The 16360-nt window shown below is 37.9% G+C and overlaps 1 protein-coding gene across 1 annotated transcript; it reads left to right on the forward strand.

The window, feature by feature from the left end:
• Positions 1-7442: 7442 nt before the first annotated feature.
• On the forward strand, positions 7443-10172 carry CLV2 (Leucine-rich repeat (LRR) family protein). Its single transcript, XM_079075577.1, has one exon. The coding sequence runs from the start codon at positions 7810-7812 to the stop codon at positions 10024-10026; it is 2217 nt and encodes a 738-aa protein (XP_078931703.1). The 5' UTR covers positions 7443-7809; the 3' UTR covers positions 10027-10172.
• The last annotated feature ends 6188 nt before the right edge of the window (positions 10173-16360 follow it).

Consider the following 16360-nt stretch of genomic DNA (forward strand, 5'->3'; position numbering starts at 1 on the left):
ACCAACTAATTAAACATTCACATATCTAAATTCATGATTAAAGACATATGAACATAAATAGATGTTTTACTAGAAAATATTTTCATAACATACCATCAAAACCACACAAAAATATTCATAATCAATTAATTGTTCCATAGATTCACCCAGTATTGAAAATAAAAAACTAACTACCCATAATAATGATGACAATAAAAAGGATAGATATTATACCAGTACCTATTACGAAGCGAAGATGACAAAGCTTCTTGAAATCGTCACTTCTTGTTGCTCCAAAAACTCCACCCATAATCAAAGTATTAATACAAAAAGTAACATAATCTAATCTAAAGAAAATTACTAATTACAACACAATAAAATCATGACATAAATATCAATGATAATATTGTTTGAATTCCAAAAATAAAAAAGGAAAAGAAAGGAGGAGACACCAAAGGCGTCGTCACTCCCTCTACTCCCACTGTCGGCGAAATGAATGAGATTCCCTACTACTCTTTTTGATTGATGCGTTTTTTCCCCAACTCCACACAAATGGGTAATACTCAAATTAGATTGGGCTGCTGCAAATAGTTCAGAATAGGCTGATAAGTATGCTCTATTGGGCTGCTGAATTGTTAAGAAATGGGGTGCTATATGGGCTGTTGATATATGTTGCTGGCAACTTTCTACATTGTTGTTCCTCAGAAATTTGTAAAAAATACTCAAAATTAATTTATATCGCTTTGTTTTATTTCTTTTCGCTCCCGGATTTTGCTACGAGATTTCAATCGTGGTTGCAAGGCATTCAATGTGGTTTTAACAATGCTCCAAAATACCATCTTGCCCGTACAAATCTACACAAAACTAGTTTAAACGAGTAAAAATATTCAAAACAATAAATCTAACGATTTAATGCAAAAAGAATATTAAAAATGATAAGACTAAAATAAAACTAATGCTAAAATATATACAAAAAATCAAGCTATCAGGGCAGCGCCCCTGGGAGCGGGGTCCAAGGGGCAGACCCCTTAGTTGGGGTCGAGTTTCTAGGTCAGTGTGAATTTTTTTATTTGGGTTATGTTGTTATATCAAAAATGCATCAGAAATCCAGTTTTTTTGGAAAATTTACTTATTTTGACCCTTATCCTAAAATCAATTTTTTATGACAGTTTTGTTGTCTTGGTGATAGTTTGAAACTGTCATGTGACAGCTTTCAGACAATAAAACCATATACCCGTTTTGGTCATCATAATCTGGAACTAATGAAAATCATACTTCTCATTCTCTTTTCTTGTTCTCAAAAGTTCCGAGTCTTATCCAATTGAGGACTTAGGAGTACCACCCAAATACTTTGATTTGAAAGTGTTTACACAATTCTCATAATTTCCAAGTGTTTTTACCCCCAATTTTCTAACACATGTGTGGCTTGCGTGTCTATGTGGAAACACAATCCCCTTTATTTGGTAGGATGTGATGCAGACGATGGGCTACAACATCTTTTTTTTCTCTCTCTCTCTCAGCTTCTTCATAACATGGGGAAGAGACACCACCCCTCTTTATTGGCTTGGTAGAGTGAAGATGAATTTGTGTTGATGTGGTCACGTTGTGTGGTGTTTGTATACTGCACAACTTTACGCCTTGTTCCCGAGTTCTACTTAAGGAGGGATATGGATGGATACGAAGGGAAAGTGAGGGATGTCGAAGGAAAATCTTGTTCCCGAGTTTCATTAATGGAAGAAAGTGAGGGGAGGGAAAGGATTTTGGAGCCATATTTTCCTTCCAAAATTTCCTCCCAAGTTGGGCGAATTTGGGAAGAAAGTGAGGGGAAGGAAAATTTTAAGTGTTTGTAACATCCATAAAATCATGCCAAATTTAAACTTTTTTTAAAAACATTCCAAAACCATTGATTATTACAAAACTTGTTTCCAAATTAGTTCAGTGTCAAAATATCCCATAATCAAATCATAAACAATAATAGGTGTACGATCACGCCTTTGCCTTCCCGCGATCGTCAGAAGTACCTGAAAAAAAATCAACAACTGTAAGCCCGAAGCTTAGTGTGTTCCCCCAAAATACCCATACACATATCAACATATACGTAAACACAAACAACATACTATGGGTCCAATCAACCATCGGGTTGGTATACCCCAGGCCCTCAACCATCAGATTGGAATGCCAACATACTATAGGTCCAGTCATCCTCGGGATGGAATACCCCAGGCCCACAACCATCGGGTTGGAATGCCCTCGTACTACGAGTCCAATCATCCTCGGGATGGAATACTCACGGCCTACAACCATCAGGTTCGAATGCCCAGGTCTGTTGGCTCTCGTACAAAGCAGATGAGCCTCAACCACCAATCAAACATGTGCACATGTATCAGATAATCACATAACAGTCTATAGACAAACAACCGATCTAACCGATCATACTAGCATAACATCATCCTATCTATCAGGATACTGATCTAACAGATCATAACAACATAATACCATCCTATCTACCAGGATACTAATCTAACAACGCATACTAGCATAACATATCAGGATGACAATCCAAAAGGGCCAGCCTTGGTGCCTTAGACTGTAACATCCCAATTTTCAAGACCAAAAATTTCATTTTGATATAATAATTTAGAAAACATTTATAAGAAAACATCATCGAGTCACATCATTTCATAAAACCATAATCTCATGTCTCAAAATCATATCATAAAAATAGTAATAAAATCATAGTACAATCCCATAGATCTCAAAATGCGGAATCCTGTGTGTATGTGATGTGCAGCTACCGTGCCGGCTCCTTCCCCTTCGCTGAAGAAGTACCTGAAACAAAACTGAAAACTGTAAGCACGAAGCTTAGTGAATTCCCCCATCATACCACACACCATACAATAACATACTATCAGACAATTCTAGGGTGCCTGACTTACCCAGGTTAAGCCATTTTGGGGTGCTTGACTTACCCAGGTCAAGCCATTCTCGGGTGCTTGACTTACCCGTCGGTCTATTTCACCCGACTACTGGGGACTATTTCACCCCTACTACTACCATGCAATAATATAATACTCATATACTGCCAGACAATTCTGGGGCGCCTGACTTACCCTTCGGTCCTAACGACCGAACTTGGGGACTATTCCCCCTGCTACCACTATCACATATAACATATCATGCTAGCACATAAACATATCAAGTAGTAGCAAACTTAGATGAATATCACCAAAACAATCATCTAACATACAACTCCTACTGGTGGGCCGACATTGTGGTCGTAGACCCACCGCTACTGGAAGGTAACTCACCTCGATGTCGCATAGTGTCTGCACAGTCCTCGGTACGGAAATCCACTCGTCTCAACTCCTCAATCCCTACACAACAACCCTCCTCCATTACTAATTCGTACCCACAACCCTCATTTACTTGGGTCAACTCAAGTCCAGGTCAAAGTCAAAGTCAAAGTCAACTTTGGTCAAAGTCAACATCCAGTTGACTTGACTCGCCGAGTTGGTACACCAACTCGTCGAGTCCCTATTCTATCAGATGATACAACCCCTGACTCTACTCGTCAGGTCTAGCAAGAACTCGACGAGTTCACCTTCAACCATAACATCGGGACCATCTTCAACCGACTCGCCGAGTCCGTCCTTGAAATCGTCGAGTCCATCTTCATCCGTATGATTGTGTCCAGTCTACGACTCGCCGAGTTCTATGAACAACTCGTCGAGTCCGTCTTCGTGGGTTGGGAGATTGCCTTGAACTCGCCGAGTTTTCATATACTCGCCGAGTTCCATGATTTCCAGGTCCATAATCATGTCCATCTTGTTGAGTCCCCTTCTAGACTCAACCAGATTCCTCAGAAGCAAAAAAGGTTGAGGAACCAATACCCGACTCGCCGAGTCCCTCAAAGTCCATGTCCATAAACTCGATTTCTGTTGAACTCATCTCATCCAGAGGGTAGATCTGACCTCATAGGGTCGATATAACACGTAAAGTCACGAACTTTACATCCATGCATGGGTCTTTAAGCTCAAAAGACCCAAAAATAAGGTCTACAAGATGCATGGGGCTCTCATGGCTAGGGGTGTAAACGAGCCGAGCTCGAGCCCGAGCCTGACCAAGCTCGAGCTCGGCTCGTTTAATTTTGAGGAAGCTCGATTCGAGCCTTAAAATGAAGCTCGAGCTCGGCTCGTGAACAATTTAGTGGGCTCGCGAGCCTAATCGAGCCTAAACGAGCCTCTATGTGTGTGTATATATATGTATGTATGTATGTATGTGTGTGTGTGTGTATATATATATATATATATATATATATATATATATATATATATATATATAAATATAGGCTCGTTTAAGCTCGTTTAGGCTCGCGAGCCCATTAATTGAAGCTCGGCTCGAGCTCGTTTAATAAACGAGTTTCATATTTAGGCTCCAGCTCGGCTCAGGCTCGTTTAATTCGATCTCGAGTCGAGCTTTTAACGAGTCGATCCCGAGTAGCTCACGAGTAGCTCGACTCACTTACACCCCTACTCATGGCCATAAAGTTGGCACCTTTATGCCATGAGAACCCTCCAAGGTTCAAGATCTGAAGCCATCACTCTACATTACACTCTAAAACCCGAAATGGCTTAGAAATACCCCAAAGATGTCAAGATCCAAAACCTAAAGTAGATCTAACAAATAAGAAGTCAAGGTAGGAGCTTTTTACCTCAAACAAGTTGGAAATGCAACCAAATCTCTGGATCTACTGACTTCCTCTTGAATCTCCAAGTCTTTCCTTCCGTCCTCAAACTTCAAATCACAAAGAATGGCACAAAATAGCTCAAGAACACTCAAAGGTTGATTAGGGTTTCGTGAACAGGGTTTGGAGGTGATGGAGGCTGGGGTCGAGGCCACATAAAGTGTTTAAGTAGGGTGCAAACCCTCAAATTTATGGTTTCACTCACACAGCTCCTACTTGCCGAGTCGGTCTCCCGACTCGTCGAGTAGGTCACTTAACCCACCCCGATCAGAAGCCGAACCTACTCGACGAGTTGGGCCTCCAACTCGCTGAGTCCCAGTGTAAAATATGAAGTTTTGCTTGAATTTAAATATGTACCTGAAACCGGGTGTTACATAGACCCTTGAGTATAGTGAGGAAACTCACCTCACAGATGTCGAACTGTAGTGATAATGCAAGACTCTCGAATCGCAGCCATGAACTCAACCACCTATCACCACCATAGGACCAAGTCCATTAGAATCCCAATTACCAAAATACCCTCAAAGTCTAACTGGTCAATCCCTTGGTCAAAGTCAACGGTCCGTGGTGACTCGACTCGTCGAGTGCAGCTAGCAACTCGTCGAGTTCCTTAAGAACCCAGGAAGTCATGAAGCCCTAACTGACTCGCCGAGTTTCCAACCAACTCGTTGAGTCCATACGTGTCCAAAAGTCGGGGGAAACCCCTACTGAATCGTCGAGTCCTCTTACTGACTCACCGAGTCCATGCAGAAACCAAAACAACGGGAAAACCCTTCCCAACTCGTGGAGTCGGCTTATCCGACTCATCGAGTTCATACAGTCCATTTCTTGTCTAGATGATTTTGAGCCACTCCAAAGCTCCAATTGGTAGATCTAGCCTCCTAGGGCCTAGTTATCACGTAAAGTTGCAAACTTTACGTGCATGCAAGGTCTTAAGAGCCAAAACTAAGCTAAAGAAGAAGCTTAAGGCAAAGAGAAGGCCATATTTTGACAAAGACTGAAACTTTATGACAATAAGGGGCTAAAGGAGTCCAGATCTGAAGTTGCAACCTCAGATCTTGCCCCAAATCCGGAAATACCACAACAATTCACTAAAAAGGGTTCTAAACCCATGAATGAAGAGATCTAGCTAATGGAGAGCCAAGGTAACGACTTGTTTCCTTCAATGTGATGCTAAGATGGAGTAGAGTTCAGATCTACAACTTATCTTTGTTCCAAACTTCTTTAACTTCAAGCTCTTCTCACCAAGATCCACCTTCCAAGCTTGAAAACACACAAATATGGAGAGTAAACACGATTTAGGGTTTCTGAGCTCAGGGGGGGGGGGGGGGGGCTGTAAGGGAGGCTAATGACCCTTTAAATATGGTGCAAAACCCTGGAAATTAGGGTTTCATCCTCCAGCTCCAACTCGTCGAGTTGTATCATCCAACTCGTCGAGTTGGTCACTGAAAACACGCGGCCAAAGTCGTCCCTACTCGACGAGTCAGGGCATCCAACTCGTCGAGTAGACCTTTCAAAATGGAAATAAAGCTGTAAAGTTTATACTTGAGAGTCGGGGTGTTAAAGTTTTTTTTTCCTCCTAACTCGGGAACACAAAAACTTGAAATTTTCCTTTCACTTCATTTGATTTCCTTCGAACTTGGGAACACAGAATAATGAATATTTTCCTTCCCCTTCCTTTCTTTCTGTCAAAATTTTCCTTCCATTTCCTTTATTGAATTACAAAAAAACTCGAGAACAAGGCGTTACTCTTTTGTCGTTCAAAAGAATTACTACAATATATACTCTAATAATTTAATTTACAAACATATTTTTTATCCTCAGTTTAACAACATGCTATTCTATACATTCTTGCCCTTCAAAATAAATTACTACAACTAGGTGTAAGATCCGTATGATAATTTAATACTTTTTTTATAACATTATAAAATACTTTAGCTAAATACTAGTTTAAAACGTTGTATTAAAAAAATTAAAAGTTTATAAACTTCTTATTAAAAAGTATTAAAAAGTTGTAATAATTTTAAAAACATTTATATTATAAAGATTTTTTTTTATTTGCCACATAATATTTTATTTTTATTTTTTAAAATACCATCCATACTTTTTGTTACATATTTAGTTTATTTAATTTTATTGTTAGATACTATCTAGTATTTAGTTTAAAAATATTGTATATCCTTAAAAAAAAGAAAAAAAATGAGATGCTATATAAAAATGTCACAAAACAAAAACATATTTATTAATTAAAAAGTAAAGTTTAAAATTGATCAATATTTAATTAATATTTAACATTATAAATACCTTTAAAATAATGTTTGAAAAAATAATACAAATAAAAATGAAGAAAAAAATCGTTATTAAAACTGGAGAAAATGAATTATCAGGGTAATTAACTTTTCGTTTTGTTCACATTTATATAATATGTGAATACGTATAAAAATTTAAACAGTCAAATTATTAAAAAAAAAAATTACGTAAACAAAACGTTAAAGATATTTATGCTGACAATTCATTTTCTTTTAAAGATATTTTTTATCGTCATTTTTACAGTCATTTTTACAACAAATAGATATTTTCGATTCTTCCGTTTCAAAAGTCATATTCATACAAACCCATTAAGATGCGAAGAAATAGTGGCTTAAACATGAAAAGAAGATAAATTTAGAGAAATTTATTGTTTAATCAACTCGTTTAAGCTTTAGAAATTCAAAAGGGGAAATGTTATGAAAGAGAGTGCAACCACGCGTGTAAAAAGTAGGCAAATCGAAAGATGCCTCGACAGAGATTTTTTCACGCTTATCAAAAGTTTATGTGAAGAAGTAAATAAATTCCCAAAAGCCATACTCTTTGCCTGGACTCGAGCCCAGAATGTTTGCTTTTTAATTCTCTTCTTACACAGATTAGCTGCTTTCCTTACCCATTATTTATAACTCAAACCTTTTAATCTTAATGCCTGTTGAATGTCTGTCCAATCCCCATCATTTATCAGGTATCTTGGTTTCCCCTATTACCTGAAAGATGAAAACCCTCATCTTCTTGTCTTAAATTTTGTGAAAATCTGAAGGAATCTCTTCTTTAAATCAATGGAAGCAAGATGGGATCCGGATTTATGTTTCAAGACTTACAGAATCTTTAATTCAAGGTTCACGCCGCTGTTTCTGCTGTTTTGCCTTTCGTTCTCGACACTTTCTTCTTCACTTCCTAACGTGCTCGACGAAATTACTCTCAACATACAAGACAGAGCTTCACTTCTCCTGTTCAAGTCACAGCTCCATGACCCGAATCAGAGATTGTCATGGGTCGGTTCGAGTTGCACTAACTGGACTGGGGTGAGTTGCTCGAGATGGAACGGACGGGTTCTTGCACTCAACCTCACTGGGTTTAACCTCTCCGGCCAACTTCATTCAAGCTTGTGTAAACTCTCATTTCTCGAAACCCTATATCTGTCTCATAACAATCTCGATGGCCAGATTCCAGATTGTTTTAGTTCGTTTTGGAATATCAAAATCTTGGATCTTAGTCATAACATGTTTAGTGGTGTTATTCCTGATACCCTAATGAAATTGAGCAGATTAACCCAGCTGGATTTTAGCCACAACCTGTTCGATCAAATGCTTCCCTACTGGATTGGGAACTTCTCAATGAAGCTAGAAAAACTCGAAATGGGGTTTAATTCGTTTCGAGGGGAGATCCCCGAGGGTTTATTGCACTTGAAATCACTTAAATACTTGGGTTTATCTCACAATAATTTCTCCGGTGATCTCCCGGACTTCCGGCAAGCGTTGGAGCATCTTAGCCTCGAGTCAAATTCGTTTTCCGGTACGTTACCTTGTTTATCACCATCAATCGAATCACTCTCTTTTCTCGATTTAGCTGAAAACTTACTCGAAGGTGGAGTTCCGACTTGCATTTCTTCCCTACGAGCATTAGAGCATCTTAATTTGTCGTTCAATCATCTAACCTACGAGATTTCTCCAAGATTCCTGTTTTCGAATAGACTTGTTGTTCTGGACTTGAGTTACAACCAGTTGTCGGGTTATCTTCCTAAAAAAATTCTCGACTCACCGGAAAAGTCAGGGCTAATTGTGCTAGACCTTTCGCACAACCAGTTCTCCGGTGAAATCCCGCCGGATTTCACAGAGTTAAAAAGTTTACAAGCTTTATTTCTCTCCCACAATCTTCTCACCGGCGAAATCCCGTCAAGAATCGGAAACCTAACCTATCTCCAGGTAATCGATCTCTCTAACAACTCATTATCCGGTTCAATCCCTCTAAACATCGTCGGTTGTTTTCAACTTCTCGCATTAATCCTCAACAACAACAATCTCTCCGGTGAAATCCAACCGGAGCTCGACGCATTAGACAGTTTAAAAATCCTCGATGTTAGCAACAACAAAATTTCCGGCGAAATCCCATTGACCTTGGCCGGATGTAAATCATTAGAGGTCGTCGATTTAAGCTACAACAATCTCTCAGGACCTCTAAACGACGCGTTGACCAAATGGTCAAACCTAAGGTACCTTTCTCTTTCACACAACAAGTTCACCGGAGCTCTCGCCATTTGGATCTTCATGTTTGAATCAATCCAAACAATCGACCTCTCCGGCAACAAATTTTCAGGCGACATCCCCGACGGGATTTTCAACCTCAGTTTACATTTCAACAATGGCGAAGCTAAAGAAAACCCCAAAGCGCCATTGTTAGATAGTAAGTTTTCATTGGTGATGGGTGATGATCTGCATCTAAACTACAATCTTTCATCAACAGTCACCATTGATTTATCAGATAACTTGTTACATGGTCAAATCCCAGAAGGGCTTTTTGGTCTACATGGTTTGGAGTATCTAAATTTATCTTACAATTTCCTCGATGGTCAAATCCCTACAAATTTGGAGTCAATGTGGAGCTTAAAGATTCTTGATTTATCACATAATTCATTATCGGGTGAAGTCCCGGAAAATTTATCGGGACTCGGGAATTTGACACATTTGAATCTTTCGTTTAATTATTTTTCCGGGATTGTTAATAAGACGAAAGGGTATTGGAGATTTTCGGGGGCGTTTGCGGGAAACCCTAATTTGTGTGTGGAGTCATCTAGCGGTGATGGTGGTGGTGGTGGTGGTTGTCTGACCGGAAAGTTGCCGGAGGAGCCGGAGAGGGTTTATGAAGAGGGGAAAGATGACGGGTTGATATCGGGATGGGTGTTTTCGGTTAGTGCTTGTGTTAGTTTTTATTCGGTTGGAGTTGCTTTGTTTTGTTCATCAAGAAGTAGAAATTTTATGTTTCAGACAAAAGTTTAAATGTAGAAATGGTAGATTACGATTGTATAGATGATGCATTTGCTAATGGGTTACATATAAAGTGTTTATCTTTTGTAAACATTTATGGTTTAGATGAATTTTAAACTATGAAATGAAATGAAATGAGTTCCATTTTGTATATAAAATAGAGATAGAGATACGCACGTCTTATGTCAAGATTGAGTCTTGAATTCATGACCATTAAAATTAAGAGTCGTGTGAATATATTTGTTCTCACATAAAGCGAAAAGATTCCACTGTTAATTATTTGTTGGATGGAATATGTGCAATTTGTGTTAAAAGCAATCTAGTTGGCTAGTTGTAGAAAAATTGGATGCCACCCTATGTATTGATATATTGTATGAAATTACTGCTTGTACTTGAAGTCATCTTTATAATCTTTTTTTTGGAATTATAAATATAACATTTATAAATGTCTATGGGGAGAGGGAAGAAAGGGAAGATGGAAGGAGAAAAAAAATCATTAGATGTGTTCTTGAGTTGTAGGGGGAGGGGACGAACTTCCACGGTTAAATGATATTTTTACCCTTAGTTGGTTAGGGTTCTTCAGTTTCATAGAGTAAGAAGAGGGAAGAAGATGAGACATCAATAGTAAAGCTAGGGGAGAAGGATGTTTCAATTATAGGAGTTCTTGATGGCACCAATGATGTTGTGAAAATGAGTGAAGACTACAATTACCTTTCACCATGTTTGTTGCAGGTGGATAGGAAGAATGCTATGAGAAGGAAGATGAAGAACATGACAAGGGTAAAACCGGTCATTATATGCTTTTCCTCCCAATCCGCCAAAAATTGAGCGGATGATTTGGTGTGTAAAATAGCCCATATTTCCCACATCAAATCCTTTCCTTTCCTTTTCTTTCTTCTCACCCTAAAAAAAATGGAGAATAATCTTTTCCTTCTCAATCCTCTCATTTTCTCTCATTTCTCAATCGTCTCATTTTCTCTCATTTCTCTTCTAAAAAGAAACTTGAGACCACAACGTTACTATAATGTAAATACAAGCAATTAGAAGACGCAAAACCAAAACGACAACGTAGATGCTCCTTTGGTGGAGCAAAGAAGCCCAAGAACAAAGAACCTAACGACATGCCGATGAGCCCATCTGCCAAAGGCTAGATGTGCACAAATCGATTTTTCTTGGAAACCGAATTAATTTTAAAACCCGTTCACTTTGGGTCAACAAAAACCGAAATCGGTTTGAGTAAAAAACGAATTGATTTCAAACTAGTTTCCGAACAAAAATATTCAAACCTTTAGGAACCGTTTAGGATCGGTTTGAAAAAAAAAACCAATTTTTTTTCTAGTTTTTTTTGTATTTTACCGAATTTTCTTTCGGTGTCGGATTTTCGGATTTTAACGAAACTTTAATGGTTCATCAGAAACGGAGAAATAAGTAAAACACATTGTTATGTAACGAGCTAAGGTATTTTCGAGCATTCAAGACCGTGTATGTGACATCCCAAATTTCACGGCCAGAAAAGACCGATTTATTTATGCTTATTAAAAATTAGAGTATCATTTTTAAAGAAATATAATGCGAAATTTGTTCCTAAAAACATGATAATAATATTATCAAAACATTTCCGAAGAAATGTACTTTATTTATATTAAAAACTTTGGGATGTCATCGTCAATACAGTACATAAACATAAACGAAAAATTACAGGCCTTACAATAGTACATTAACCTATTGGCCTACATTCCATTCTCCTTTCATTAGAATCATTTCAACTCATATGTGATTTCCTACCGCTACCTGTGATATAAGGAAACTAAGTGGTTCATATTTGGAGAAGTCTAGTGAGCACATAGGGTTTCAACCCACAATAATTAGATTCTTTAATTATATTCTTCTCATCAAACAATTCAACCCTATTACCCATTCTCGTTATCCTCACATTATGACCCTAAATACTAGTCTCAAGGGACCTACCCTAAGGATCACTGTAAGAATTGGGGTAGACAACACTGCTTGGGGATTCCTTAGAAAATACATGTCCATAAGGCAACCATGAGGGGATGGAGTACATCTTTAGTGAACACATAGTTCAATAACACCTACAGGTTGCGAGTCCGCCAGCGTTCCACTGCACTGTCTAGAATAGTCTGTGGTCGTCATCTATACTCTACTAACCGACTAGATCATCTATAAAGTCAATGCCTCTCATTTATTTCATCATTATCATCACTTTTCTACCCAATATATAAAAATATATGTATATATACGTTTAAATCAAATAAAATCATGTTATAATATTTTATCTAGCACAAATATCAGGAAGTACAGATAACAATCACATTTAGCATATAATCATCTAGATACTTCATATCTATATGTAAGTTGAAGTTGTTGGAAAATTGGTGTTAACCAATTTATAAAAATGAGTTTTCCCCAATTTTTAACACGTCCAAAATGGATTTAATATGAATGATAAATTAATCTTTAAAGTAAGGGTGCTGGAAGAAGTAAATAAAAGAGTTTAATGGGTGGAAGAAAAAAAAAGTTCACGGACCTTTCTTGCAAATAGTTCTTTGTTTCGTAACTGAAATTGTAATTAATATTACAATTTAATTACATATTAACATACATTAATCTTTGTGATTAATAGAGGTGTTTAAATGGGAGGTTATTGTGACAACCATAAATTTCTATCTTGTACAATCATTCAATTCAATCACAGTCAGACTCGTTTCTACTATCATTTAGCATTGTTTAGGGTCTGTTTGAGTGTTCTAAGCCTAGTGCATTCAAGGTTTAGGTTTAGGGGTGAGTTAACTTAGGTTCTTCGTATTGCATTCGGGCCAAACACTCCTTCAAGTAGAGTGTACGGCCGTACACTCAATATGGCCGTAAACCCAAACCCATATATAAGATATTCATTCATTTTTCAAACTTTCTTACACTTTCACCTCAAGAACTTCCATTCTCTCTCAACTACAATCAAGAACACTCCTTCTAATCTTCAAAAGTGGTAAGTAATTCTTCATGTACCTTGTTATACTTGAAAGACCATTAGATCCAAGCCTTAATTCATCATGTTTCAACATCCCTTCATGATCTTGAAGGGAGTACGGCCGTGAACCCTTCATAGGTTCATTGGCCGTACACACCTAAAGACCCTAAAAAATGAGAGTTTTGTTCATCTTCTTGTTGTACATTTGACACACTAGTTTCCCCATGGATCAAACACCCCTTTTTGCATGTTTCTTCCATGAGTGTACAGCCGTACACTCCATGACCGTACACTCAATGGCCGTACACTCCATGGCCGTACACATCTTGGCCGTACACACCCTTATGTGGCCGTACCCTTATGTGGCCGTACACACCCTTATATGGTCGTACACTCCATGACATTCATAGCGTTGGGTCAGGCCATCTAGTAAGTATGGTTATAATAACTCATATAAAAGATATTAACAATACGTTAGTGTATAATTAACTAAACTTAAGTACATTTTCAAAGTACTAGTTTACAAGATACAATTTACAGTATTACATTACATTTTACAATAACAGTTGATGAAACCAGGCACACTCTCAGATACAAGTTTACAAAAGGATTACAATTACAGAACATTGGTTTACAAATAGAACAGTTTTATGTAATTAAAACTACTTTTCATATACAACAGAAAATATAGGATTTTCTGGAACAATTTACATATTCAAAAAACAGAAAACATTCTTTCAAACATAAATACTTATGCACTCACTCAACTTTATGTTGATACTCTTTTTTCAAATTACTTGTATTCTCAGGGAACCGGTAGACAGGTACTCCCCGTGCTTTTGAGAAGATGGAGCTATTTATGTCTCATCTTCTTCTTTTGTATAACTATTTGGTTTCAGTATACAATGATGAAACACATGTAAATACTTATACTTTTTAAATACAGTGGTTGTTTGTACTCTGATTACTATAATGCATGTATTGTGATACTCCAAATGAAGTCATCCACCCCCAGACGTTTCCGCCGTCTGGTTTGGGTGTGTGACAGATTGGTATCAGAGCAATGTTTATAGTGAACTCATTATATCAATCCATAAAAGATATACAAACTATAAATACATTTGGGGCTGAGAGCTCTGACTACAAGTATCCTTTTAAAAATTTAAGTATTTTTACAAGAAGTATACTAACACTCATACCTACAAGTATAGTATCACAGTCATAAGAACTTAAAAGTATTTGGATGTTGGACATTACAGTCAAACCTGGGCAGTTATGTAATCATATCTGGGATTAATATAGCCTGATCAACTATATTGATTTGAGATATGACAAACATGTGTTTGGGAGTGATAGTGGTGTTGCGACATGTCTAAAACTTACCAATTATACATATTCAGAAGAACTCTAGAACAGAACATAAAGATTAAAATACTATAGGGGTATTTTAGGCACTATATACTAATAACAAACATGTGAAAACAATAGAACAATTAAGGATAGAACTATAAATATTAAGGGTATATTACAGTTATATATAATTAAAGTTATATAGACTTAGAATATGTGATCTAGCTTCATTTCATGTTCCTTGTTTGGTTGTGGATTTAGAGTCGGGTCATTTAATCGAAGGTCAGTTATACCCAAGTTATATATAATTAGTATACACTTTATAGTTATAGTAATACCTAGAACAAGTCATAAAGAATACATTACTTGATAACTGTAGGTCTCTCTCGTGGAAACTTGTATCCTTAATCTATCGTTACTAACTATATTCTATATCTCTTATCTCTATTCTCGCTTAGATAACAATGGATGGATTTTATCTACCTGGAGACCCTTTTTTTCCCAATCAAGGACAAGATGTAGAGCCAGAAGAAAATCACGAAATTCCCTTAGATGATGATTTTGCAGAAAATTTTCCTGAAGACAATGATTCCAAATCAGAAGCCTATAATCCACCACCAGTTGCCCAAAATCCTAACCCTCGTCCAGCTTTTCAAGGCCCGACGCCTCTGTGGGCGGAAAGCTTGGAAACATGGAGTCAAGAGCAGGGTCAACCCATTCCATACAACGGAGACAGAAGCTTCTACAACCTGAGTGAAGGAGGCTCAGCAGACAGAGTCCTGCCAATTATGGTCCGCAAGGTTGCTCGAAATGAAATACAGGGTAGGACAGCCATCAACCGGATCATGGAAGTTGATGCCAATGCGGGAGTTAATACAGTCTGCATTCGTCGTGTTGAAGATGCTCGCGAGAGAGCTACGAGAGACAATGAGTCTCTGCTGCAAGAATTAGCTGTAACTCGAGCTGAAGTCATAGAGCTTCGAGCATGCCTGATAGTGTATGAAAGACATCTGCTTGCTGTGGAGCGTCAGCTGGCTGAGTTGAGGTTTCGTCCAAGTGATACCCGTCGCTAGTAGGAGATGCTCTACTCTTCCTTTCCTTTGATTAAGAAAGGGATAATACTCTACTCGTTCTTTGTTTACTCTTTTGGTTATAGTTAAAGTCTACGGATATGTTCTAGCGTTATTTTTCATGTTTTTCAGTAAGACCGCGAAAATTTCATTTTCGGTAGGTTAGTATGATGTCGATGTTTTTCCCAGAATTTGGTATATTGTAGACCTGTTTAGGGTCAAGTTTTCCAGACTTTATGTATTCAATATGCCAATTTAATCGACATGCATTTTCATACTCTTTGAAAAATAACCACTCAATTTCATATCATCCTGTTGCAAGTTGTACTTGTCGTTGACTTCTATTTCCAATTCATTACAAGATTCATGTTGAACTAAATGTTTTAGTTCAGAGATATCAAAATTCATATTCACTCTTGATATCTTACCATTTTTGTATCTTTTAACTTTTATAGAGAAAGATGCCTCCTCGTAGAAATCCAAGACGTAACACTGTTAATGAAGCACCTCCGCCACCTCCGCCACCACATCCTCAGTTCAACGGTGCTATGTTCCAAGCAGCGGTCACGGCGGCTGTAGCGGCTGCCATGTCTCATATCAATACTCTTGGTACTAGTGGGTCGGGAGTTGGTGCACATCCTTCTAACCATGGCGAGAGTCATGGGCACTCGTGAGAGTGCACTTATAAAGATTTTTCGAATGCCAAACCCAGTCCCTTTAATGGGACTGGAGGAGTTATGACATTAAGACAGTGGATTGAGAAGACAGAAGCAATTTTCGAAATCTGCTCCTGTCCAGAGAGCAGCAAAGTCAAATTCGCTGCTTGTACATTTTCGGATAGAGCTTTAACGTGGTGGAATGGCCATGTTAAGTCACTGACTCTGGTAGTGGCTAACTCGATAAGCTGGGAGAACTTAAAAGCCATGCTAATGGGGGA

Source organism: Lactuca virosa, chromosome 1 (genome assembly GCF_052849685.1).
Source record: "Lactuca virosa cultivar CGN04683 chromosome 1, Lactuca_virosa_CGN04683_v6, whole genome shotgun sequence".
In the NCBI taxonomy this organism is placed as follows: domain Eukaryota; kingdom Viridiplantae; phylum Streptophyta; class Magnoliopsida; order Asterales; family Asteraceae; genus Lactuca; species Lactuca virosa.

Coding starts and splice junctions, on each gene's coding strand:
- CLV2 (XM_079075577.1), top strand. CDS start 7,810: ATGGAAGCAAGATGGGATCCGGATTTATGTTTCAAGACTTACAGAATC.